The 25,607-nt window shown below is 42.9% G+C and overlaps 2 protein-coding genes across 2 annotated transcripts in view; one reads left to right on the forward strand and one right to left on the reverse strand.

Annotated features, from left to right (window-relative positions):
* The first annotated feature begins 3,601 nt into the window (after positions 1-3,601).
* On the forward strand, positions 3,602-13,585 carry dusp4 (dual specificity phosphatase 4). Its single transcript, XM_086187706.1, has 4 exons — positions 3,602-4,184; positions 5,303-5,430; positions 7,429-7,648; positions 9,975-13,585. The coding sequence occupies exons 1-4, from the start codon at positions 3,815-3,817 to the stop codon at positions 10,361-10,363; spliced, it is 1,107 nt and encodes a 368-aa protein (XP_086043832.1). The 5' UTR covers positions 3,602-3,814; the 3' UTR covers positions 10,364-13,585.
* Positions 13,586-15,572: 1,987 nt separating this feature from the next.
* Positions 15,573-25,607, reverse strand: part of LOC147244148 (poly [ADP-ribose] polymerase tankyrase-1-like) — an 84,460-nt gene continuing 74,425 nt past the window's right edge. Inside the window, exons 23-29 of the mRNA XM_086186751.1 lie at positions 25,020-25,140; positions 24,562-24,659; positions 23,093-23,167; positions 22,850-22,955; positions 20,836-21,022; positions 19,879-20,035; positions 15,573-19,700 (exon numbers count right to left, since the gene is read on the reverse strand). Coding sequence (XP_086042877.1) covers positions 19,614-19,700; positions 19,879-20,035; positions 20,836-21,022; positions 22,850-22,955; positions 23,093-23,167; positions 24,562-24,659; positions 25,020-25,140 — 831 coding nt within the window. The 3' untranslated portion in view covers positions 15,573-19,613. The remainder of the gene's footprint in view (positions 19,701-19,878; positions 20,036-20,835; positions 21,023-22,849; positions 22,956-23,092; positions 23,168-24,561; positions 24,660-25,019; positions 25,141-25,607) is intronic.

The raw sequence follows: 25,607 nt of genomic DNA on the forward strand, positions 1-25,607 counted from the left end.
CACAGGCATACAAATGTGTGTTGTTTTTTATGGTATGTGATTAACCTTTGTACTTCATATATGCAGGATTTCCATTATATTGCAGTCATGACAAGAGGTTTACTGCACTATTATTGAACACAACTCATTACATATAGCTGTGTTCAAGCTGCACTACACTTGGCAGTGTTTACCACGTTGATTCCCCACATGAAAGGAAAAAAATGCTATGCAACACACCATCTTAGATGCTTTGGTGACAAAATGTTCCTTTAGAGACACCTCAGTGTCATATAGGTTATTTTTGATTTTCAGCACTAATGACTGCAGTATGTCTGGAATATATACTGGAACCACGTGTTAAAATAAATGGTTTAATATTGTGGGGATGAAATAACAATGAAGCTGGAGGTCAGGACTGTTAGCTTATTTTAGTGCAGATCGCGCCATCCACAGTAAAAATAAAAAAGAACTTCACAGTTTTCTTTCATTGTTATTTATTTGCTTATTGTACTGCTTACATTTTATCTTTCAACTGTTTAATCCCTGTCAAATAGGAGTCTTCACCAGTCCCCCCCCCCCCACACACACACACAACTCCTTCATTGTATTATTAAAAAAAATGGTACAAAACATTATAAAGGAGGAATAAAATGTGTGTGTGCTTTGGAGGATCTGGTGGGTATGTTTCTGACCTAGTTCTCACTCTCCTGTCTTTATGCTACATGCTAAACTAATCGTTCCCTGCTTCACATGCGCCAAACGATGAAAGACCTCATTGGTAATAATCTCTGTTAGCTACAGGTTAATTATCGGCTCTTCTATCTCACATTTATACCCAAACCAAAATTGGCAGCACAGGCTATGCTAGGGATATACTTTAATTTTTAAGTGTTGTAAATATGATAATTAATATACAGATGAGTGAAAGCATCTTTCTTTTACTTGTAATTTACAATTTTAAACATAACTATAATACTAATATATTTAGACATTTACATTTTTGTCTAACCAGTGGGAAAACAATACCAGCAGCACTGCTCTGAAACCAGTAAACCACCAGACCAGTTCCAGCCTGACATGTTTTCATATCAAAATTTCCCCAATCCAAACAATCTTTTAATCCTATATTATCATGATAACAAGCTCCCCCACCCCTACACACACACACACACACACACACACACACACACACACACACACACACACACACACACACACACACACACAATCGAACCAAATGGAGTTGCAGCACATATATATTTGCCGATGCTGACGTGTGCAAAGCGCATATACTAAATATCCCTTATCCACTGTACTGATGAATGACGACATGCAGGCGAGGGATGTGAGGGGATAAATGGATGGACCGGGAGGACGGAGGGAGGGAGGTATGAATGACATCAGCACCGAGTCTGTACTCAGCCAATCCCCTAACACCTCACTGTCGGCTGTCTCCGCCCTCCCACACCTCTCCCTTGTTGCTACGGCAGCAGCACCATCCCGCCTGTGCAGGGCATTGTTTGGGGTTGGTAGTAATGCTGGTGTCTGTCTTAATAGAGTCTACAATCCAGCACATGCAACCCAATTGCTCGATCAGCCATCCCTCACTCCTCCCCCTTCTCCCTCTTTATCATCTATCACCTTCCCTTTTTTCACTCCTCATCTCAGCTTCCTCACATTCTCCTTTCTCTGCTTGTATCCTCCATTTAACCTTTTCACCCCTCTCCTATTAACAGTGCTGCCATCAACTCTTTGCTCATGTTTACTTTCTTTCAATCATGCAGGAAATATGTATGTTCACACCGTTTAAAAAACAAGAAGACGAACAGCTACTTCAGGACAGGAAACCAAGAAACATGCAAATCATGTGAAAGTATAGGGGCCTTTGCAGTCACCAGACGCTTGTGAGAGAATGTAGACTGACAGGTTTGACGGTACTCTCAGTTACCATCATCACATCCAGGTAACATTTAGAAGAATGCTGATAATCCCTCCATTACTCCGCCAAGGAGCATCGGTGGCATCTCACATGACACTTAGGGAGAAATGTGTTGATCTTAAAGGATCAGCTGTTACGTCAACAATACTGTCCTGTAGTAGCACACAAGTACAATCTTGAAATGATGATTAAGAACCAATCGGACATATGTAGCATTTCTAAGATGAGGCCTTCTGTTGTGGCTGCAAAATTCAACACAAAAAGCTTTGTCTGTTTATATCAGTGTGTCTGCATTTTCTTCATCTTTGTGCTGCTCTCTTTCCTCTTGTAACCATGGCAATGAGATCAACATGCAAATACCTGAGCACACTCGCTAAGGCAGTGTGATAAAAGATGCAAATTACATTTCCGCATGTAGGATTACACACCCCCACACACAGATGCACATGCAGACGTATACACACCCGCATGTGCGTGTGTGCTAATACGTAAGCACACCCACCAGCAGTCCTGAGCATAACCAGCCCCAAATGATATTTAGGTTAACAAACGCAATCAAACATAGATATGTTTTTACATTCTTAATTGGTGATTATTAAGATTTCAACAAAATCTATATGCATTCAGACTGAAAATGATTTAAAATAATCTACTACTGTCATTACTACTACCACTACTACTACTTCTACTACTACTACTACTACTAATAATAAATGTGTAATATCAGTCCATTCTTTACCCTTCTTTTTTAGCTAACTTTCAAAACCCAGAGAGGTGCTTGCTGAATGCGTCCAGCTGCCTGGAGGTGCTGGACAGAGTGTGTAAGATAAAAGACACAATGACCAGCACCCATTAACTTCTTTTTTAAATTAAAAACTAATCATTGACAATGATTGAAATCTGTTCTGGTCTTGACATAACAATAATATAACCAAACCCATGCAGTCACCAATGCTTGTTCACTGGTGGCATCTCCATGGACGACAATATTGCTCTTCAATAGTGCTCCTGCTCTTTACTGCTCCAGGAGAGAATTCAGGAGACAATTGTAGAATTTATTAAATTAAGTTCTACTTTTTTCCGCCTCAGATCTTCAGCTGCAATGCTGCATTGGAGTGTGGTGTTCAGTGACAGCTTGTTAGATGGTGAGAACCATAACAAGTTTTTAACCAGCACAGTGAGGACATTGTTGGAACATGAGGATATTTAGGCTGGATCTTATAAATTTGGCTATTGTAAGGCTCTGGGTCTACAAGTGTTGTGGTCAGGATCAGGGTTTGGCGCTCAGTTGTGCTGATTATGTTTAGTTACAATCTTGGAATGCACTTGGTCCTCACAAAGATATAAGAACAATTGTGTGTGCTTGCTGTCTGTTGCAGTAAAATGTTATAAACTGTTGTAAAATGTTCATATAAATAAAAACATCATGAATATCGCACTTTTGTGCAATATTTCATATGACGTCATCACAGACTTTCTCCCAGCGCCCCCGACACTGACTGACTTCGGAGCTCCTGATGGATGTCGATGTCTCTTTTTATGAATGAACGGCAGCGGAGGAAAGGGGAAGGGAGACTAGATAGCTTCTGATTGGCTGCTATAGGTTGACGTCATCTCCGCCGTGACGCCATGCACTCATTCATAAAAAAAGGAAAAAGGGGTGAAACAATCCTGAGCAGAAACACTCGGTGAGCGAGAAAGACAGAGCTGGCCGAGAGCGCGTAGACGTGGTGCGGTAACGATGCGCTCCGCGGCGGGAGACGAGATGCGCGGATAGAGGAGAGGCGCGACGGGGGAATCCGCGCGTCTGGATCCGCCACAGAAAGGCAGATTAACAAGAGTGAAGCCTACACACACACACACGCATACACACACCACCTGAGACGACGTGCGATGGAAGAGCTGTGCGAGATGGACTGCCCGGTGCTGAAGCGGCTCTTAAAGGACGACAGCGCCAAGTGCCTGCTGCTGGACTGCCGCTCCTTCCTCGCCTTCAGCGCGGGGCACATCCGCGGCGCCGTTAACGCCCGCTGCAACACCATCGTCCGCCGCAGGGCGAAGGGCTCCGTACTGAGCCTGGACCAGATTCTTGCCGGCGATGAAGAGGTCCGTGGCCGCCTCCGTTCCGGGATGTACTCCGCCGTGGTGCTTTACGACGAGAGGACGCCGGACTCAGAGGCGGTGAAGGAGGACAGCATCGTTACCCTGGTGCTCAACGCGCTGTGCAGGGACTCCTCCGACACGCACATTTATTTTCTCAAAGGTGCGTGGCTCAGTATTACACCAGTAATGATAAATACATGTAAAAACGACACATTCCAATTATCAAGATGTATAAAATGACACAAACCACAACAATGATTGGATTCAGACTTTTACAGTCAGTAAGAAAAAGCAAGTCTTTTTATTCTAACAACGAAGATTATTCTCTTTCAAATAAGCCTTTATACTGAATATTACCTGGTTAGAATCAAATATATGAGATGGACCTCCAGCTACTGCAAATATACCCTTACTCATTATATTCCTAATAACATTTTATTAGTACCATGATGATAGCTGGTCAGATTAACTGTGTCGTGGGGTTTCTTCATCTTTTTTCTTTTTTACAATCCTTACTCACTCATTCACAGATATACACACATTCACAAACAGACCAATGGCTGTGAGCTGAGTGAATGAGGTAATGCTGCTGCGTAGAAACCACATCAAACCGGAGGGACCCACAGACACACGCCATCATGACAGACAGGGTCCACTTTTATCTAAATCACAGAGAGGAAGGAGTAAAATCTAAAAAATCAAGTATTCATTTACTCACCAACACTTTATTTCAACTGCAGGAGCTGCTGCAAGCTGTGGCGCATTCTGTGTGTGTGTGTGTGTGTGTGTGTGTGTGTGTGTGTGTGTGTGTGTGTGTGTTCTAATGACGCAGACGCCTTGAAGCTCAGGAGTGTATGCATGTGGTTTGTAAAGAGGACATTTTCCAGTTAGTCTGACTGGACCCTTGAGGCACGGGGAGCAGTGGTCAGCCTACAGGATAAAGAGAAAGAAAAAAAGATGATAAAATGGTTTCAAATCCACGCTGGTAAACCCAGGACTGAGAAAGTCAGGGAGCACTGACACAGGTTTATGTCAGATGAGCTGAAATCTTCTCTGCAGAGAGGAAAATCCGGGTGTAGACGGAAGTTATGTGCTAAGCATGTTTTTGAAGGGCGTTTTTTTATTAGAACCTCAAACAGAAAGTCTATGTTCCTGTTCCAGCAGGTCTTAGATTCAGTCTGAGGTGTGTATTATCATATTTAAATCTGTGATTATGTCTAATATGCTATTGTCCTTTCTGCAAAGGCTCATATTTGATTACTTTTTTTATATTTTCAGGTGGATATGACAGGTTTTTCAGCGAGTACCCAGAATTTTGTTTGAAGACCAAATCCTTGCCGTCCCTCGCCAGCCAGTCCAGCATCGACTCGGCATGCTCGTCTTGTGGAACGCCACATCACGACCAGGTAAAACAATATGACACCCGCTTCACAGCTTCTTCTCAGATAAAACATCGACTTGAGTTTCACACGCTGACATGGAGAAGCTCCTCCAGAGTGTAAACAGCAGCAGCAGCTCGGGGTTATTTAACTCGCTCCGAGGCAACTTATATGTTGTTCTTCACTTTCCCATGATCACTCATCTGCATTTCGCCAACCAGTGTGGGAATTAAAACCAGAGAATTTCTACATACAAATGTGTTCCTTCAAGCTCCAGGCCTGCATAGAGAAAGCAAACCAATGCACGTATTGTTTGGGAGTCTTCTGATAGGCCACAGTCCACCACTGATTCGCCTCCACGTCACTTCCTGTGACCTTGCTGGCCTCTGTTTGTTGATTGTGCACGGTCTTGCGGTCAGAGCCTGTAGATTTTTATGCGAGCCTCACAGTCACATGTGGCTTGTGCTTTAATTCCGCCACACATGGAGAGAGAAGCACAGACAATCCAGCCTCTGTGCATTCTGGAAGAAAAGAGATAGTCATGGCGGGTCCATCAGGTGGACTTTTTTTTTTTCTACTGATGGGTTGTATTTGTAAGAATGTTGTTGCTTCCTGTTGAAGCAGAGACATGATGGACCGGGTAAAAAGAGTTAGTTGATTATCTCTCTGGCTATTTCCCCTCTCGCCTGCCACCCCTCCTCCTCCTCACATTACTTCTCTTAGCAGTATTGATCATTTCCTGACTGTGTGTCAGTTGCGAGGTCGTCAGGGGCAATGACATAAACAGACTGAACCCGTCAATACGACCTGCTGACCGCTCACACCCAGTGAAAGGTTAAAAATACTTCCACTCTCTGATAATTCAATATGCTTTGCCTTTAGAATTTGTTCTATTTCCTGAGTGAACTCTCTGCCTGCCAAGACTATTTTTAAATTAACTGACGAGGAAATATTTGCTTGTGGACCCCAATGGAAAATTCTTTTTGATAGTGAAAAGTGTGTAAATACAGTATTTGTTGCAGAAGTGGACAAATACATCTTAAACAAAATCTTGACAGGTGGCAAAAATAATTTGATCACTGGATGCTAATGCTAATATGCTAGCTGCTAGTCATCTTAGCGCAATGAACGACTATGTGTGGAAATGTTTGCCGACCTCCATCAAAAGGTCAGCCACAGTTCGTAGTGGCAGTCGCTCGTAGTCGTCAACAAACATGGCCAAAGTCTTGAGACGCTACGTCACATACAGTATCACTGGGCCCAGTCAGGAAAGTAGTTCCGGCAATGTTTCAGACTCTTAATTCATACTGTCTCTCAATTTTTAATGATTAAATACTGAATGTTTGGACAATGCCCATTCTATCAATTAAGGCAAAGTGTGTTCTGGAGATCAATGGAACTGATTACTTTAGAGAGAGGTACTACCGCTACCATTCAGTAGCCATCTCAGCTCCCTGATGCACACACAGAGGAGAGTAGGGTATTTATCTTCTCCTGGCTCTAAAGAAGATTGTAAATATTTTCCCTAAATCCCGGTGTAATGCAAATATATATTGTATGTACAACGCAGAACAGAACAGCAAACACAATGAAGGGAACTAGCTTTCAGAGAAGATGTAGTTTTTCTGTGAAACATAAAGTCGATTTCCTCCATGCAGCATAAGAGAATGTTAAATGTTCTTTCTGATATTGCTGCTGCTGGACATGACCGACACTCAGCTGGGTGATTGTGTTTAGGGAAATAACTCCGCTATAGACAGCCACTATGAATCAAATGATCCATAACGAATGAGTGTGCATTTATCACAGACATCAGGCTACTCCTGTGAGGTGATAAGTGTGGCTAATGGGATTAACCAGGTCACTCTTCCACCGGAGTCATCAGGTATCAGGCTGACGCTTACTCACCGACTCCATTAATTATTTGATACACAAATATGCACCAGAAGTGTAAATGGACTGCTGATGGATAAAGATGAAATAATAATTCTCGTCATCCTTCCCTCTATTTTGGTTTTCATCCAGGGCGGACCGGTTGAGATCCTACCGTTCCTCTACCTTGGGAGCGCCCTGCACGCCTCAAAGAAGGAGGTTCTGGATGCCATCGGAATCTCCGCCTTGTTGAACGTGTCGTCAGACTGTCCCAACCACTTTGAGGGAGCTTACCAGTACAAATGCATCCCAGTGGAGGACAACCACAAAGAAGACATCAGCTGCTGGTTCCTGGAGGCTATTGAGTTCATAGGTCAGTGTGTGTGTGTGTGTGTGTGTGTGTGTGTGTGTGTGTGTGTGTTTCTCTATATGTGCGACAGGAGTGTCCTCCCATGGCGGATTCTAAAACAAGCTTCAGGCTGTGGTGTGTTTTGTGCGTTTTTTTTTAGGTCACAGAATTTTTAGGCCATCAAAAGAGTTCATTTTGTTTATTCATTACGGTGGGATGCTGCAGCATCTGCTAGCTCACATGAAACACATTTAGATAGGAGTATGGAGCCGTCACTCAAGCAGTGTGGGCGGGACTGTGATGTCTCTACTTCCTGTAGATTTTGCGTTGATGATGCAGGTGAATTTTCAGCTGAGAATTCGTCTTCTAAACCACCAGCAGAGCTTGTTTAGAGCTTCTAGAGTTCTGAGAGCTGCATGTGGTACCAACAAATAAGACATACATTCATATAAATCTGTTGCAAATTACTAGTTACACACACACACACACACACACACACACACACACACACACACACACACATCTGCAGACTGCATGCACAGAAAGGAAAATGGTGTTTGAAATAAAACCGAAATTCCATCGTGCGTGTGTGTGTGTGTGTGTGTGTGTGTGTGTGTGTGTGTGTGTGTGTGTGTGTGTGTGTGTGTGTGTGTGTGTGTGTGTGTGTGTGTGTGTGTGTGTGTAGGTGCTGGTATGCGTCATAGTTAGCTGCTGTGGGACCAGATTCTGACTCATCCACTGTTACCGGGTGAACAGACGCTGTGGCAGAGTTACCTGAATATCTGTGTGTTTGAAACGGAGGGAGATGGAGAGAAGAAAATAACAACAGGCATCCGATAAAAGCGGCGCAAAGAGAAATGTGCAATCAAGCGTCTCTGTATTTACATTTAAATGCCGCCGAAAACAATCTACCATTGTCATTCTAGTCATGTGTTTCAGAGTGGAGGCAGAGCAATAGCTTAATATGAGAGGTGTTACACACAATTTTGTAAGTGAATCCAATGAAAACCAAATAAATGGCACCTCTCCTTTATCTTGCTCGTATTCTAATTTCCTGCAGGATGCTGCATTAAAGGGACGTTGCTGGGAAATGCATTTCTTGTAAAGCCTTGACTCAAACTATTACACAAATGTGGTTATACACAGTAACCAGTAAGTGATTGCAAGCATCTAAACCAACTGCAAGATATAAATAGAAGGAGCGAGGAAGTGTGAAAGAGGCTGATGACTCAAAAGTCTGAACTTTCAGTTAAATGTGATTTGCTGCTTTTGCACATGACAGTCAGTTGTGGGTTTGGCTGTGGAGGAGAGGGTTAGTTTGTGTCATTTGTAATGTCCACAGAGACAGAAGAGTAATATACAGAGAGAAATGAAGAGGCAGATATGCTGTGAGGGCACAGAGGAGAGGAAGATCGACGGATGAGTGAGAGAGAGGGAGAGAGAGAGAGACAGAAAGCGAGAGAGAGAGAGAGAGAGAGAGAGCGCTTTAGTTTAAGATCTGATTGGCTGCATTATTTGCAGAATCAGTTCATCTCAAAATCCTTTTTATGATTGATAAAAATTATTCTAGAGGTGAGTTTCTTGGACTGAAGAGCAAACAGCATGTAATGCTGAGCGATGACTGCAAATGCATTCCCTTCTCTTCTGTTCTATCCAATGAAGGGCTTTGTTTTCTGGATAAACAACCGATATGATTAAAATTATATTGCGATTTTATTAATTTTCTTTTGACAAACTACCAACTACTCAGTTTAGTAGTAGTATGTTAGTACGAGTATCTTCCAAATTCTACTTCTTTTTTAGAATTCTGGTTGTAGTATCGGGGCTCATCCAGCTCTGGCTGCTGACGTGTGATCGCTGTCAGTGAGTATGTGAGTGTCTGACCTGGTAGGGTCGGGTCTCGGCTCTGAAACAGGACCCTGCTTAGCTCGAAGAAAACTAATATTACAAACAGGAAATGACATTGTTTTTTGCTGCTCTAAAACAGCAATTATCACATTATAATGTTTTAGAGCAGAGAAGAAGAATTAATTTCCTGTGTGCAACATTGGTTAGACAGAGCTGGCAAAATCTGAGTTATGTGGCAAAATTTGATTTCAGAACTATACAGATGTTTCTGTGTTAGTTCATATATATGTGTGTGTGTGTGTGGGGGGGGGGGGGGCTTATTTGGTCCACATAAAGATTATTCTTCTATTTCATGATAAAATAAATGCCAAAATTTTCATTCCGCTAACATCCTGATCAGATCATCAAAGCTGTCACAGTGATCGCCATCTAATGATCTCACATGTTCAGACCAATATTTGCTTTTTTGGAAGGGTCTGACCTTTGACCTCTGTCTTCCCAGATTCAGTAAGAGACTCCAGCGGGAGAGTCCTGGTCCACTGTCAAGCCGGCATCTCTCGCTCTGCTACCATCTGCCTGGCCTACCTGATGAAGAGGAAGAGGGTGCGTCTGGACGAAGCCTTCGAGTTTGTGCGTCGGCGCCGCAGCATCATCTCCCCTAACTTCAGCTTCATGGGTCAGCTGTTACAGTTCGAGTCGCAGCTCCTCGCCACCTCATGCGCCGCAGAGGCCGCCGCCACGGCTAGCCCCCTGCTTGGACCCAAATCTTCGGCCACCGTCGCCTCGACGACGCCGACGCCCAACTCTCCGTTCATTTTCAACTTCCCGGTTTCTGTGGTGAACCCTGCATACCTCCACCACAGCCCACTCACGACATCGCCGGGCTGCTGATGGCGAGCCAATCACAGCCGTCCTCTGAACCTGAGCACAGACTTGTGGAGAAGTGCGGGCGGTCTTAGTGACTGCTGCGATTATGTACATGCTTCCAGGGCGGGTAGTGAGAAGCGTCACGGTGCCTGATCTAAAAACTGAACAAACCAGCCAATGCTCCTTTCACTTAAAAACCAGATTTCTTCAAATCGACCAAAAATTGAACTTGTTTTAAGATGATGAGGTCTGGGACCGAGTGCTGGACGGAAGAAGACACCCCCCCTCTTCCTTGAGAAAAACAAACCATGCACAGAGGCACACTGACACAGAGAGGCATGAGCAGCTTTCCCGCTCTGTCTGTCTGTCTGTCTGTCTGTCTCTCTCTCTCTCTCTCTCTCTCTCTCTCTCTGTCTCTCTCACACTTACACACACACACACACACACACACATTCACGACTAACACAACTGAATAAGCTCAGTATGAAGACAGGGTCTGTTGCTATGGAGACGACAGGTCTTTAGCAGAGGAGATGGACACAGGAAGGAAGGAGGAATTTTAAGCACCCGCTCTTTCCCCTTTGGCTGTCCTCCTGTTGCCAGACAAAAGAGATGGATGGAAGAAAGAGGGGAGGAGAGGGTGATAGAAAGCAGGGGCCTCTTCAGTGACAGGTGCTCTGCCGGCGTTCCGACCGGAGTTTCCTGTCGTTCATACGTCCTCTTCCCCCTCCTCCACCTCCACACGTACACACACAAACTCTCACACAAACTCTCTCTCTCTCTCACACACACACACACACACACACACACACACACACACACACACACACACACACACACACACACACACACCTTCCTCTCATCTCCTTTTCATCCTTTTATGTTCTTTACCTCTTTCTCTCCTCCTCCTCCTCCTCCTCCTCCTCTTCCCTTCCTCCTCTCATCTCCGCCTCTCATCTTCACCCAGTCACCCCCCCCCCCCCCCCACACACACACACACACACGTCTTCTTCTTGGATCTCTTCACTGAAGAGGCAAAATAAATAAGATGCCAAATAAAAAAGAAAAGAAAGGAAAAAGGCCGGGACACCCTACTCTCGGACCCCCCCCCCCCCCGAGGGCAAATGTTGGTGGTAGTTAGCCCTGGCAGACAGTCACTTACAGGACCACGCTGGTGCCATCATTAATCACCTCGTCGCCGTTTTCCAAAACAACCATCATTTTTAAAACAGTGGTTTCAGCTCATGCTTTAGTTTTGTTGCGCACTGACGTGAGCTGAAAACACCGACTCCTGCTTTGGAAAGTGGTGAGTTTGTGGGCTCCGCGATGCGCATCACCAGCCAGTGGTCCTTTAAGATGTTTGTGCCTTTATCGTAGGAGCATCCCACCGATTTGCATTTTAAAGAAGCTGAATGTTGCTCAGAAAACATCTCAGTCTTTCAGCAGATCTTAGTCCACGATGCCGAATCGGTTTGCTTCCCCTTTCTCTCACACACATTTACACGATTCACACGAGTAGGATTCAGATATTCAGAGGACTGGACCCCTGAAAAGGATTTCCTAGATAAAACAGCAAGAGCAAGACAAAAATTGCATTTGTGCAGAACTCAGGTTACAATGTTTAGAACACATTTAGAATTAAGGCTGCTTTTTATTTTTGGATCCCAGCTCACTTATGATCAAATCCTGACGTATGGACATGGAGTGAAATGGAGGAAGTATTTGTCTGTTACGCGACAGTTGTTTGACAGGTCAAGCCCACTCCACCATGGAGTTACTTCAGTAGCTCTATTTTGCAATCAAACAGGACAGGTCTACGAGTAAAGAATTATTTCAGAGCAAAACTACTGACATTGCGATTAAAAGAATGTTTTATTGGAAGTGGAATAAAATGGTGATTTATAATGAAAGATGATATTTGAAAATCTAAAATTTTTGCCGGCAAATCAGAAATTTGTTTGCAAATCTAAAAGTTTGGCTTACATATCCAAAAATTCCGTTCGCAAAGCCAAGGGTTTTGTTGCGATTCAAAATATTTTAACGAATCCAAAATTTCTTTTCACAAATCCAATTTTTTTTGTTTGCAAATCAAAACTTTTTTTCCCCTTCAGATCCCAAAAGGCTGTTTATAATCCAACAAAGTTTTTGCAAATGAATGTTTTTTTGTTTTTTTCGTGAACCGTTGAGTTCTGTTTAAAGATTTAAAAAAAAAAATCTTTGGAAATTTTGTTTCTCTTGCTGTCTCATGGGTGGGACACAAATCTGTTGCTGAAATTTTTGGATTTGTGTTAATACACCTTGAGTCGAATTTTACCGGCAATGAAACGGTTTTGTGTATTAAAATTTGTTGTTCCAGATAAAATTATTGATAGCAAATGTAATATTTGATTGCGCAATAGGACACAAAAGCAACTCCATATTCTAACGTATTGTTTTCCCGGCAAGGATCTTTTACGCTCTCCCAAACAGTAAAGATCTGCATAAGCGTAGCGTAACCCAATGACAGGAAGCAGGCCTTAAATTTGTTTATCAGTTAAGTTTGTATCTTTGTCCTGACGAGCACACACTCACACTCACCCTTCTTTGTGTTAAGACTGTCCATCGTACTTTGATATCATGCAATACCGTACTTACAATCAGTCGAAAATCCCAATGATGCCGAACGTCACGCTCACCACGATCCTGTCACTGGATGATGTTTATACTGAAGCTCTGCGCTGGACACACACAGGCGCAGTCCAACCATGGTTGCTTTATACCCCACTCCTGATGTATGCACAAAACACACACACACACACACACACACACACACACACACACACACACACGGTTTCAAAGAAAACACACCTTTTCCTGTGTTTGAAGATTGTCTGCACCTATTTCTGTAGCACTTTGAAGTGATGCAATACTGTGTTTATAATTTATGATTGATTTGCACATCATGGTGACGATAGACTGACTAGACTGCCGAAAGACATTTTGTCCATGTAGAGAGAAAGAGAGAGAGATGAGAACCAATCAGTAAAAACGCAATACTCTGTGTCTATCTGTCCGTCTGTCTGTCTCTCTCTGTGAGTCCATCCATCTCAACTGTCTCTGTCTGGTCAAAGCTGTTTACCCATCATGGCAATATCAATCCTCCACTCGGACATTTATAAATATATAAATAACTTTCCCTCAGTTTTATTGTGGAATGACTGATCTGTGCATCTATTTATTACTGAAGACCCAATGTTGAATAAAACATGTTCTTAATTAATGTGTCTGTATTTTCTTGAATTCAATGATCTGGATTCAATAATTACAATAATAGCTGGCAAACATTGAACACCGGACCTGCGCGGTGGTGCAGTGGTGCAGTGGTTAGTACTGTCACCTCACAGTTTGGGTACAGGATCTTTCTGTGTGAGTCTCCATGTTCTCCCTGTTCCTGTGTGGGTTCTCTCTGGTACTCCAGCTTCCTCCCACAGTCCAAAGACATCAAGAGGGGACGAGGCTGATTGATACTCTAAATTGACTGTAGGTGTGACTGTGAGTGTGAATGGTTGTCTGTCTCTATGTGTTGGCCCTGAGATGGACTGGTGACCTGTCCAGGGTGAACCCCGCCTCTCACCTGAAGGCTGCTGGGATAGGCTCCACCCCCCCCCCCCCAACAACCCTTAACAGAAAATGGATGGATGGATGGACATTGAACACCATGAATTGTATTCTGGGGATGGTAGGAGTTTAGAAAATTACATACAGTAGATGAGATGTTGGTGGAAAGATGGAAAATATGTGTCAGGAAATTAATTAACAAAATTATTCAAAGGGCAAATGGTGCTGTGTCATACCAGGCATTGAAAAAGTTAAAAAAAAAAATTCTGCAAAGAATTTGGTTCTATTGAGCTTTGTATGAAATCAGCAAAATCAACAAAACATCACATAAAATCTATCAAAATCAGAAATGAAACAAGAACAATGGCAGGTTGTGGGTTTCACCACGTGCAGGCAGCTCTTCATCTGCTTTAGATTCTCTCAATACACTGTAAAATGCCTGTGATTAAAAAAATGCACCCTATGAACATCAGTTTTTATCAATGAAACTTCCAGTTTTCACTGGTGTGTTCGTCTCCTCCTCTCGGCGAGGAAGTGTTAGTTTACAGCACCATCTAGTGGCGGCAACGTTTCATTGTCTTCATTTTGGCCCTCTGCAGGTCAGAGGGCATCATTAATGCTAACTAAACTAAATGGAAGTGAAGCTCTGGTTTGGTTTTCAGATTGATGAGAAATATGAACTTGAAAATGACAGTTTATTTCCAACCTTTTGTTTGCATTTACAGTTTTAATAGGTTACGCTATTAAAAGTGAAAAGGAAAAGGTCAGACTGACAGGACTCTCACTGGTATTTTCTGTCTGGTTTTGCATCCATCCATCCATTTTCTTCCGCTGATCCTGTTAAGGGGGGGGGGGGGGGGGGCTGGAGCCTATCCCAGCAGCCTTCAGGTGAGAGGCGGGGTTCACCCTGGACAGGTCACCAGTCCATCACAGGACCAACACATAGAGACGAACAACCATTCACACTCACAGTCACACCTACGGTCAATTTAGAGTATCAATCAGCCTCGTCCCCTCTTGATGTCTTTGGACTGTGGGAGGAAGCTGGAGTACCAGAGAGAACCCACACAGGAACAGGGAGAACATGCAGACTCACACAGAAAGATCCTGTGATGGAGCCGGGGCTCGAACCTGGAACCTTCTTGCTGTGAGGCCACAGTGCTGACCACTGCACCACCGTGCCACCTCATGGAGAACTGTTGGTTGTAAATTCACTGAAGGAGTGTGGTACTGGACCTGCTCAACTTGTAAAGTGTCATGAGGTAACTTTAGTTGCGATTTGGTTCCATAAAAAATAAAATTGATTTGACTCGACTCGTGTGCAACCTCATTATCATTTTTAATATTTAATTCTCTTTATTGTTATTCAATCTTGTGATTAAAACAACTTTAATTCACAAGTCAAATCTCTGATAACTTTTCTTGTATGATGCAGAAGAAATATTCAACTTCAGCTTGAGAGTTTTGATTTGCAGACTCCTGCTGATGGATCGGCTTTAGGTTTTTACAGGCTGTTAGCGCTACATTCTAGGTTTAACAGATAGACTGTGTGGATATTTAATCAAGTGTGTACAGACATAACTGATCCATCACACAAACAAAAAATCAGGAGGAAAAAGCCGATTAGGCCCTTGAATCATTCGAGTCAAACAAAGACACATAGATCAGCTCTTTTATTAAGGAGATTCTTCTGTACACCACAGCTCCCAACGACCGCAGCTCAATCATCACTGGAGCAGGAAACGTGTTAATGAAACCAGCTTCTCGTCAGACGGTGAGATACAGATTGAACTATTTACAAGAGACAGACCAGCTAAAACACAACTCAGATATTACACATATATATATATATACACGTATATGTATATACATACATACACACACATATGTATATACATACATATATATATATATATATATATACAGTATATAGATAGATACACACACATACATATAAAGGAACAGCAAAATATATCATCCATACATACAATTCAAAGGCCCATCTGGAGTTAGTTTATTTACAGTGTGGTGTGTAAATCAAGGTCAACTTGAGAGCCAACAGTGGCGCTGCGGCCTCGCCAGGGCCGACGGCGGCGTGGAGAAACCAAAGAAGATTCTCCCGTTAAACTGGTGAATTTGACCATCAGCTACCTTTGAAGTTACTTGTGTGAGTAATCAGACTGGGTGTGAAACTGTCAACTGCAGTTGTGAAAATATTGGTTCACACTTCAGTTTTCATTTATCATTTCACTTCCTCAGTAATTAATCACTTGGTCGTTTGATGAAATTTGCTGCTTGCGTTGATTTGTTTTTTCCGGTCTTAGTCCTGGGTCATATTAGTTTTCCTCATGCCAGTTTTACTAATTCATTTCAAAATTAAAGTGTGATTTTAGTTTTATCTTACCTAACTTTTTAGTCTGGTTTAGTTCACGAAAACACGTTTAAACTTCTCTTCTTTCCGGCCTCTGATTTACAATTAGTTTTAGTCTCGGCCCTCTTAATATGAATGCGTATTAAATTAAGTCAAGTTTGAGCCTGCTTTGGTCCACAAAATGTGACAAAAGACTCGTTGAGAGGTTGTTTTTTTTGTCTTAATTTCCATTGAGGTAATTCACTGGATTACTGGGATGAACTCGTGCAATCAGACAGGTGCAGCTGACAGTTCAGTAAAACTTCACGGCTTGAAACAGTCTGACAGTTTCATTGATAAACCTGAGAAGCAGCTTTTCTGAGCTGCCAGTGAACCTTCACTGGAACTGCGCGAGGCTCAGTTCAACTTTTCCCCGAAAAAGCAAATATCCGCTAAAATGGGAGCGACTGTCGAAAGCAACGATGCTAAACGAAATGAGATTGCGAGCGCTTTCAAGGCAATTCCTTCATTTTCCAACATTCTTAAGGCATTTCGTGTACTTTCTGGTATTTCAGATTTGTAGAAACTCATATTTGATTATGTCAAGGAAAGCGTTATTTGATTTTTAATCACTAATCCCATCATGAAAAAGGAGCAGGAAACAAAGCAGGAAAATTAGTGTTCTTTTTTCTTATTTAGAAACAAAATTGTTCAGAGAAAGACAAACTTAAAATACTAAAAAGTACACGCACCAACGGAGACATTCAACTTTGCTTGACTGAAGTGATGAAAGTACTGCATGTGGTCCCGTGTGTCATGAATTTAAAGTCATCAAAAACAAAACAAAAAAAAACATAGTTAGTGAAGTAAACAAATCCAGTTCAAGCGTTACGGGAGGAGTTTGCTCGTCTTGCTGTTGTGAGGTCTGATAATCGTTATGTTCCCGTTCAATAAATATCCAGTGACCAGCTGCAACATGTCCAGGATCATTCTTCACATTTGCTTCATGTTTGAAGGTTGTAAACTCTGATGTATAAAAGTGAAACATGACAGGATGCCAATAAAAGTGGAAATAAATGTACATAAACAACCCAGAACACAAATAAATAGCAGAAATTAATTCCCACAAAAATACCTTCTGCTGTTAGGCCCTCTGTTAGACCACTAGGGGGCAGAGAGGAGCGACAACAGGGTGTAATTGCAAGGCAAACAAACGGATGGAGTGAGGGAAGTGTGAATGTAAAGCTGTACTGGTCTAGAATAAAGAGAACGCTCATAATAAATAAGCCCTAATTGTTAAAAATACTGAAATTTATATTTATCCTGTATGTGTGTGTGTGTGTGTACATCAGTGTTTGTGCGTTGCACCCCCAACAGGAGGGAGGGGTCACGAGTTTCTTGAGGCTGAAAACGTCCTACTCACTTACTACTACTGTAGTAGTGCCAAGCCCTCAGGGTTGGCCGTACTAACGTCTCCCCTCTGCGGAGGACCACAGAGTACGACTTTGTTAGCAGTCGTCTCCCTCGGTTCCCTCGACCAAACACCAACTGGATTTTTACATGAGATTTGGACTATCGCAGTCGTTACAACTAAAAAGCTAACGTTAGCTTAAGTTCGCCCTTCTTTCTTCTTCTACATTCCATTTAATGCACTCTAAGGCGACCTTGAGGTGTCTTTAAGTTAAATGTAGAATTATTAGTAGTGCATGATTAGTGTGATGACTTAAACTGTCCATGACCAACAACCCCTGGAGGCTCTTCTAGCCACCTGCTGGCAAACTGCCATTTTAAAGTATTTACTGATACATTTTACGCCATACAAGAAAAAAAGTTTAAACCCACTGATTTCCAGACGAGGGAACTTGACGTTCATCCGTCTATTTCCAGGTTTTAGGACTCATTCCTGCGCCGCTCCACAACAAGTGATGTCACAAATACAAACGGGCCTGTATGGTGACAGGAACTCTTATTTAGTGACATCATCTTTCAAGGGTTTCTGGGTATTAAAGTTATTCTGACTGTTGAGTGGCAGCTTTGTGCACTCCAGTGTGAAACATTCAGGTTCACAGTCTGGTCTCTGGTGGTCCCTCCTGGTTCTAATGATACTTGGACTGTTCTGGCAAAACAATCCTTTTTTTAAAACGGATGTTGCCTTAACTGAACATCACTGCAAAAAAACCAAATCAAACGTGTGTCTGGTTTAGGCAATAAGAGTCGTTCCTCCGATCAGATCTGTTTCTGTCACACTTTGATTCACAAGTGAAGATCAGATTCGTTGTGTCCAGACATCACCAACCGATGCAAAACACAAACTGAAGGCAGCAAGAATCTGAGGAGAAACGACAAAAGACACTTGGAAATCCTCGGAGTGTCCAGACTGAGACGCATCTGATCTGAGTCAGATTTCAAGCTGCATCCAAATGCGGTTTGGATCAGATTTGCAAGATGCACCAAGAGCTCTGTGATCGTTTGGTCTGGCAGCCTGAACACAGCCGAAGTGGCTCAGATCAGAGTCCACGTGGTTTGAGCTGCTCACACTGCAAAACCCACCATGTGAAAGACGCTGTCGTGTTTGAACGGTGCTATGAAAATAAATGTCTATGTCTCAGTAACGTTAAATCTTCGATACTGAGATGTGGGTGATGCATATGAATGTTTACATCCCTGTCCGTCAACACGAGACCAGTCAGAAACGCTGGTCCTCAGCCTTACACAGCTGCTGGGGATGGTCTCTGGGGGACCACGGCGGCCCGCACTGGTAGCAACAGTGGATTGTGGTCACTTAAGTGTCCTGTTTGTTTGCAGCTTATTGATTTGTGGCTATTTGTCCTCTGTAATCTCTTTCACTCGTCTTTGCTCACATTCATTTCACAATTGGTCTTTGTTTACTGGAGAAAAGAGATGAGAGAAGGTGGAGAGTCGCCTCCTGGAACATCTCTCAGTGGGACAAAGACTGAAAGAGCAGTGTTAACCAGGAATGTGTCGCTCAAGATAAAAGAACACTGCAAATAAAACCTCAAGAAATGTTGATATAACATTTGCATTTTGTGCTGCAAGTTAAGAGCCAATCATAGAAATAATCTGATGGATTTCTGCTGTTTTGGACTCAGAACAGGCGCATCTCGTCCTCCTTCTGTCCAGGTCAGCCTCCTCACGCCTGATCGACACGTAACCCCTCACCCACCTCAAGTTTAGCTCTGGAGGCTTCTTTTAAATTTATTTTTAGCTCAGAGGTTTGAAATGCCTTTGAGTTCAGTTGTCCTCCTCAGAGAGAGTCTGTTCCGTCCACGGAGGTCTGGCCTTCTTCAGATCAACTGTCTCAAGTGTTTAGGACTTCTGCTCGGCAGTGGCGGCAGGCGCGGCCAGACTCTCTGGTTTCACTATCTGGTAGGTGATTAAATATTCCGGGTAGGCCTGCAGACAAAGATACGGGATGTTATCACGGCTGCTGAAATTCCACAGGCAAGTGGAACTGTGTCAGTTCCTCTCGTAGCATGGAAAGAGAGACACAGATGAATTCAGCGGCACATATCTGACACAGCATCACAAAGAAAAATGTTTGCGGAGTTGAATAACCTGTGTGTTTACAGACCTGTTCCCCTCTGTAGATGACATACTCGGCGTACGCTAGTCCGTTGACACTGGGCCTTCCTATAACTGAGTGGTGTCCAGGGGGGGCGTGGGCCATTTTCATAGCACTGAACTGAAGAAATGACTTACCAAGCGTCACTCTGCAGAACAACATCTGCCTAAAAGGCCGACACACACACGCACGCACACACAGACATAGACACACACACACACACACACACACACACACATGCACATACCTCAGCAGTTGTAGATATTTTTCACTGAAGGGTTAAAAAAAACTTCAATGTGAAAAAAAACTGTTGAAAAGTACAAGATGTTGTTATTTTATCAGAAATACAGCAGCAACTGCTGTTCTGGGCAGGCGCAGTGATTTGATGCAGCGTCTCAAAAGCCTCATCATAGCTTCAGACAATAAAACATTTGTTGATGACTAGACGAGCGAATACTGCCACTAATGATGGCCGACTTTGTAACAGAGGATTATTATTTATTATTTATGATAAGAATCCCCATTAGCAGACGCCACAGTGACTAGCTGGTCTAACAATAACAGCCTTACACAACACAAACAAGTAAAGTCAGAAGTCTGATGTCAGGGTAATGCATGCAGGTGTAGGTGGGATTACTGTAGGACCCGGACCCTGATCTATGTGAACCAGGATAGTGGCAGGAGGAGGATTTGCACACTTCAGAGTTCGAGGTATATTTCTGATAAAACAACATCTTGTAATTTTCTTTCATTTTTTTTTGTCACAAAATGTTTGCAAAATGTACTTTGTGTTCTCTAATGTTCTCCTGAGTCTCAGGCAGCTGTTCACCAACACAGTTATTAGTCTTCAGCTGGAGTTCTGCAGCGTAAACAAATGCCACCTGTACAATCTTAATTTAAATGGACATTTAATTGCCAGCCTGCTGACAGTGCTGCAGTTTCCCAGCAAGTTCATGAACGCCTCACCTGTGACACACGTAGCAGGAGCGGTCTTTGTGGGTGGGGCATCCGGTGCCTCCGCCGATCCCATACACATACTGGTTGCTTTTGGAAGAATTCTCTGCAAAATAGATGCCGGCGCCAAACATGCCGCCAATGTAGGCGTGTCGCTCGTCAAAACCCTTGTGAATGATGGCGTTAATGAAGGGAGAACCTGGCACGAAAACGAAAAAGGCGAGACGTTACATGTTAAGACCTTTTTCTTTCTTTTCCATGCACCAGTGTGTCTGAGGTCATCCTCCGGTTGTGTTGCACTACAAAGGAAAACATTTATTATCAGCTGAAGTTGACCTTTGACCTGTGGCACTGATTTACAGCCAGAAACAGGTTTCGTGAGGTCACGGTGACTTTAGTGATTCAGAATCTGCTCCTTTTTCAGCGGATGTTTACTCCAAATTTTCAGGCATTGCTGATGCTCACACTAACAGGACACGTGCCTGTGATTACACACCTCACCAGTAACAATTAACACAAGAACAACAAGGACAGAAACCACTGAGGAGAAACCAACATACTGACGATCACCCTGAGACATCCTCGATCTGACAGGCTGAGATCTAAGCAAGGCCTCTAGATGAAGCATTTCACACAACACAGACGCCGCACTGCTTCCTGTGTGGGCTGCAGGCCTCCTGAGGCTCGTGTCCTGACTGGAACTTGTACTTTTATGGGGGCATGGAATATTAATGGGATTTATTATGGGCCTGCAAGCCAACAGCATTCACATTCATGATATTCCAAAATTTATTATTATTATTTTCCTTCCGTAGGTTTTTTTTTTTTGGCACCTTTCAAGTCCTTTGACCTACAGACATGATGCACCTATCGAAATGTTCAGCTCTTCAAGGGTATTCGGGCTTTTACTGCCAACACCCTAAATACCTAAAATTAGATTTTTTTTCAACTATGTCATACTCTCAGCTATAGAAACCGTTCAAGTAGCAAACTGTTCAGCTTTTCAAGGGCTTTCAAACATAACATTTTTCACAAAGACAAAAAAGTTTGTCTTCCGGATGTTAAGTAATGCTCATAAGAAAAGTATTTTTTGGGCAGCCGTGCAGCATGCGACAGTCGACACAGTTGCAATTATACTGTTCGCCTTTTATGTAGAATGCTTCATTACTTTGTTTACACAGGGGGAGACAGACAGAGGGAGAGAAAAGCAGTCCTCTGTAAAATGTCTTACTCATAATGTGGAGATGTCACACATCCCACTCTCCTCAAAATGAATGTACTGGAGTTAGCAGGTGTGTTTTGAGGAAAGAAAACTGGGTTTGAAGTGATAATCAGTAGAACACACACTGATGTATTGTTTGCTAGCTAGCTAGTACTTACAGTATATGCACGATATTTGGAAGGCTTATGTAGAATGACAAGACCTATGAAAATGTGCATCGGATTTTGAGGGCAGAAAAGCAAGAAAGTCTGCCATTTTTCATTTATCTGTCATTTCCAGGGCTCCTACTTGAACAAACTCCTCCAAGGGACTTTATGATTCTGATTTATGATTCTCTTAAAATTTGAAAGCCCCACTTGGAAATGCATCTTTCACTTCATTGTGATTTTTGGCCATGTGCAAGCAACACGCGCTTACTCATGCTGCCTCTTTGACTACTGAAAGTGCAAGGATGGCCATCACCATGGCAACCGAGCAGGTGTAACCCATTAAAATCCCTCAAGGCATTCCTGAGCTATTGCTTTCATGAGAAAGGGACAGATATTCTGTACAAGTGGCAGGACAGTGACCTTTGACCACCAAAAACCTTTCCAGTTCAGTCCTGAGTCGCTATGGATGTTTGGCCCACATCTGAAGTAAGATCACCTAAACCAGAATAGGACGGACCCACGGCTGTCAAGGAGGCATAATTTAAAGGACTAGCATCTTGTAGTCCAGCACAAAGAGTCAATAATGATGATGACACCATCACACCAGCAGTGTGTGATGAAGAAACCCACTGTGCTGCCACGTGTAAATATTTACCGTGAAAGAGCATTCGCTCGTTGTGGTGATTGTGATTCTCATCTGCAATCTCCTTTTGCCTGTGTGAGTATCGCTCCCGCAACTTCTTGTTCACCACCTTCTGAATCTGCAGGCACACAGAGAGGAAGTGAAATCAAGAGAGGAAAGCGTCACTTCAACCTAAAACACGAATTTTAAAATAGAGCTCCGCAAGTTTATGAAGTTCAGAATCCGTGTTCGCGGTGCAGAGGCGAGGAACTTCACCTTGATGATGTTGTACTGGCTGAAGACTCCGCCTGCATTCCCTCCGTCGCGGTGTTCTCTGATGGTGCTCTGTAGCTGAGGAGGGAATCAACAGTCAGAATTATACAAAAACAAAGCTTTTACAGGTTAAAAAGGGAAAATGTGTGGGATTAAAAAATGCTAATGAAATGCTGTTTCTGTATATGGTGAATAACATCTGGTGTGACTCATGCAGCTCTCGGGAGACCAGAGCGGCCCTGGTGTCTTTTCATAATCAAATAAGTGTGCAAGTGATATTCAGGAGCCACTTTGACAATCAAGATAGCTCATTATTATCTGTAACTCCACAAATACTCACATCTGGTGTCTCAAATCATAGATGAATCAGTTACTAAATGACAGAACAGATACCACAAAGAAATCTGAGGAGAAAAACATTAAGTAAAAGAGTATTTTGCTAATGACTTCAGTAACTAAGCTCCATAAAAAAGTGGTGTACACTAATGCAGTATTTCCTGGTATCAGAGCATCTCTGTCATTTCTCACTGTTTTCATTTGAAAATTACAGTTTACATTTCTCCAGTGGGTCTCATTGACTTAACACCCATTCAGACGGATATCTGCTGTCTCCTTCAATTACTGGTTTCATTTTCAAGAGCAGCTACACTGATAGGGATTATCTTGCTGAGTCGCGGTACTGTGGTGACATTAAAAACATTCACTATGAACATTCTTTAAAGAAACAAGCCAACTTTTTCTTATTGACCATCATCGTCAGATCCAGACAAGAGGACGGATCCCCGTCTCTCCTCTTTGTCTCCATTAGGGAGCTGAGACCCCCAGAGACCAGCTGACCCCTCGTTAGCTTAGCACAATGAATGGTAGTGGATGGGAAGTGTTAGCATTCCTCAGTCAGAAGTCATCAAATAGATCAGGTTCAGGATCGTGGTTTTTCCAGAACTAATCCTCCTCATCCTCTCTTAGAGTGTCAGCCATGAGTAGCTCTTCTAGAGATTCAAGATTTTAAGATACTTCATTGTCATTTCAACATGCAGTGTACATGGGAATGTAAGTTCTTTACTCTCAGCTCTTCTTTTCTGACGTAATATAGATATAATTTTTCATGTTCTACCTGTCAACAAACATGTTTTGTTTTTGTCAAAGTTTCTATGCAGAGGTCCATCGAATTAAATGAAAAATTTTGTGATTGTATATATATATATCAAATATTGCAATAATTGTTTGTTTTTAGTAAAAAAAAGACAGTTATATTAATGCAGGAATAGACCATTATGCTACCACTTCCCGTCCATTGCGCTAAGCTAAGTGGCTGTGGGCCTCAGCTCCCTCATTCTCACACAGAGGAGAGAAGGACATCTATCTATTTGTCTGGCACTGGAAAGGTTGAACAAATAAGCAAATTTCCTCAAAACTTGGCGTGTTTCTTTAACCAGATGGTGAAAAAAATTTGAGAAGGAGTGTTTGCATACTTCCTCCTCCACAGACTGGAACTCCTTGTCGTCCGGTGCCAGGTCGATCAGCACGGTGCCCTGACTGGAGCAGTGAAACGTCAGGTACGGGTTTGCACCTACACACACACAGACAGACAAACAAACACACACACACTTCACGTGTGAGTCAGGATCGGACAAAGAATGAGTGCATGTGGAAGCAAATCCTTCAACCAAAAAAAGACAAGAAATTATACCTAAAATGATGTCGATGATCTGGATGTATATTAAAGTGCAGGAGCAGCTTTACTGAACATTCTGACATCATCAGACACATCTGCTTGATTATTTTGTAAATCAGTAACAATCATCGACAATTCCCAGGGACTGAATTTCCATGTGATAGTCAGTTTCTCTCTACTTTCAGCTTCTGCTTGAGAATTGAAACATGCTGACTGTAGTTTATGTGCACCCTTGAGTAAGAGTTGTCTCCTGACCTTGCTGGCCTCCCAGCAGCCTCTCGATGCCCTTGATGAGTTTGTGTCTGTGGCCGTAAGCGTTGATGCCAATCTCTTTGAGCTCCTCATGGCCCATGTCTGCCAGCACATCCAGCGAAATCTGCCCGAAACAGCAAAGAAGTCCATCTTGTTTACAGTTGCCGTCAAAGCAATGTAAGAGGTTAAATTCATGAACATAGACCAACTAAACAACATCATTGTTTCTGTTGGGAAAACAGCAGGCTTTACTCAAACTGGCGAAATTTACAAGCCATTGATAATAATGGGTTCAATTATCGAAGACGTACTGCAGAGACAATGGGTGCGACAAATATTCATGAGAGAAAGACCAGCGTGGCGTAAAGAAAAGGTTAATGAATGTGAGGCAGTCATTACACAAACTGAGAACAATGAAGTTTGCAAGTTTGCTCAGGGAGGGCGGAGATGAAATCCTGCTTGAGGCAGAGATAGCTGCGCTTCTTCAGCAGTAACCTTTAAGTGCTGCTGTGATCGCTCTTACAGGAGTAAATCATCCGCCTAAATACACTGCTGGGAACTCGCCCAGACGGAAATAAGAGGAGTGGCAAC

This window comes from Aulostomus chinensis, chromosome 19, assembly GCF_037954235.1.
Source record: "Aulostomus chinensis isolate RoL2024-O1b breed Wild chromosome 19, RoL_Achi_v1.0, whole genome shotgun sequence".
Classification (NCBI taxonomy): Eukaryota; Metazoa; Chordata; class Actinopteri; order Syngnathiformes; family Aulostomidae; genus Aulostomus; species Aulostomus chinensis.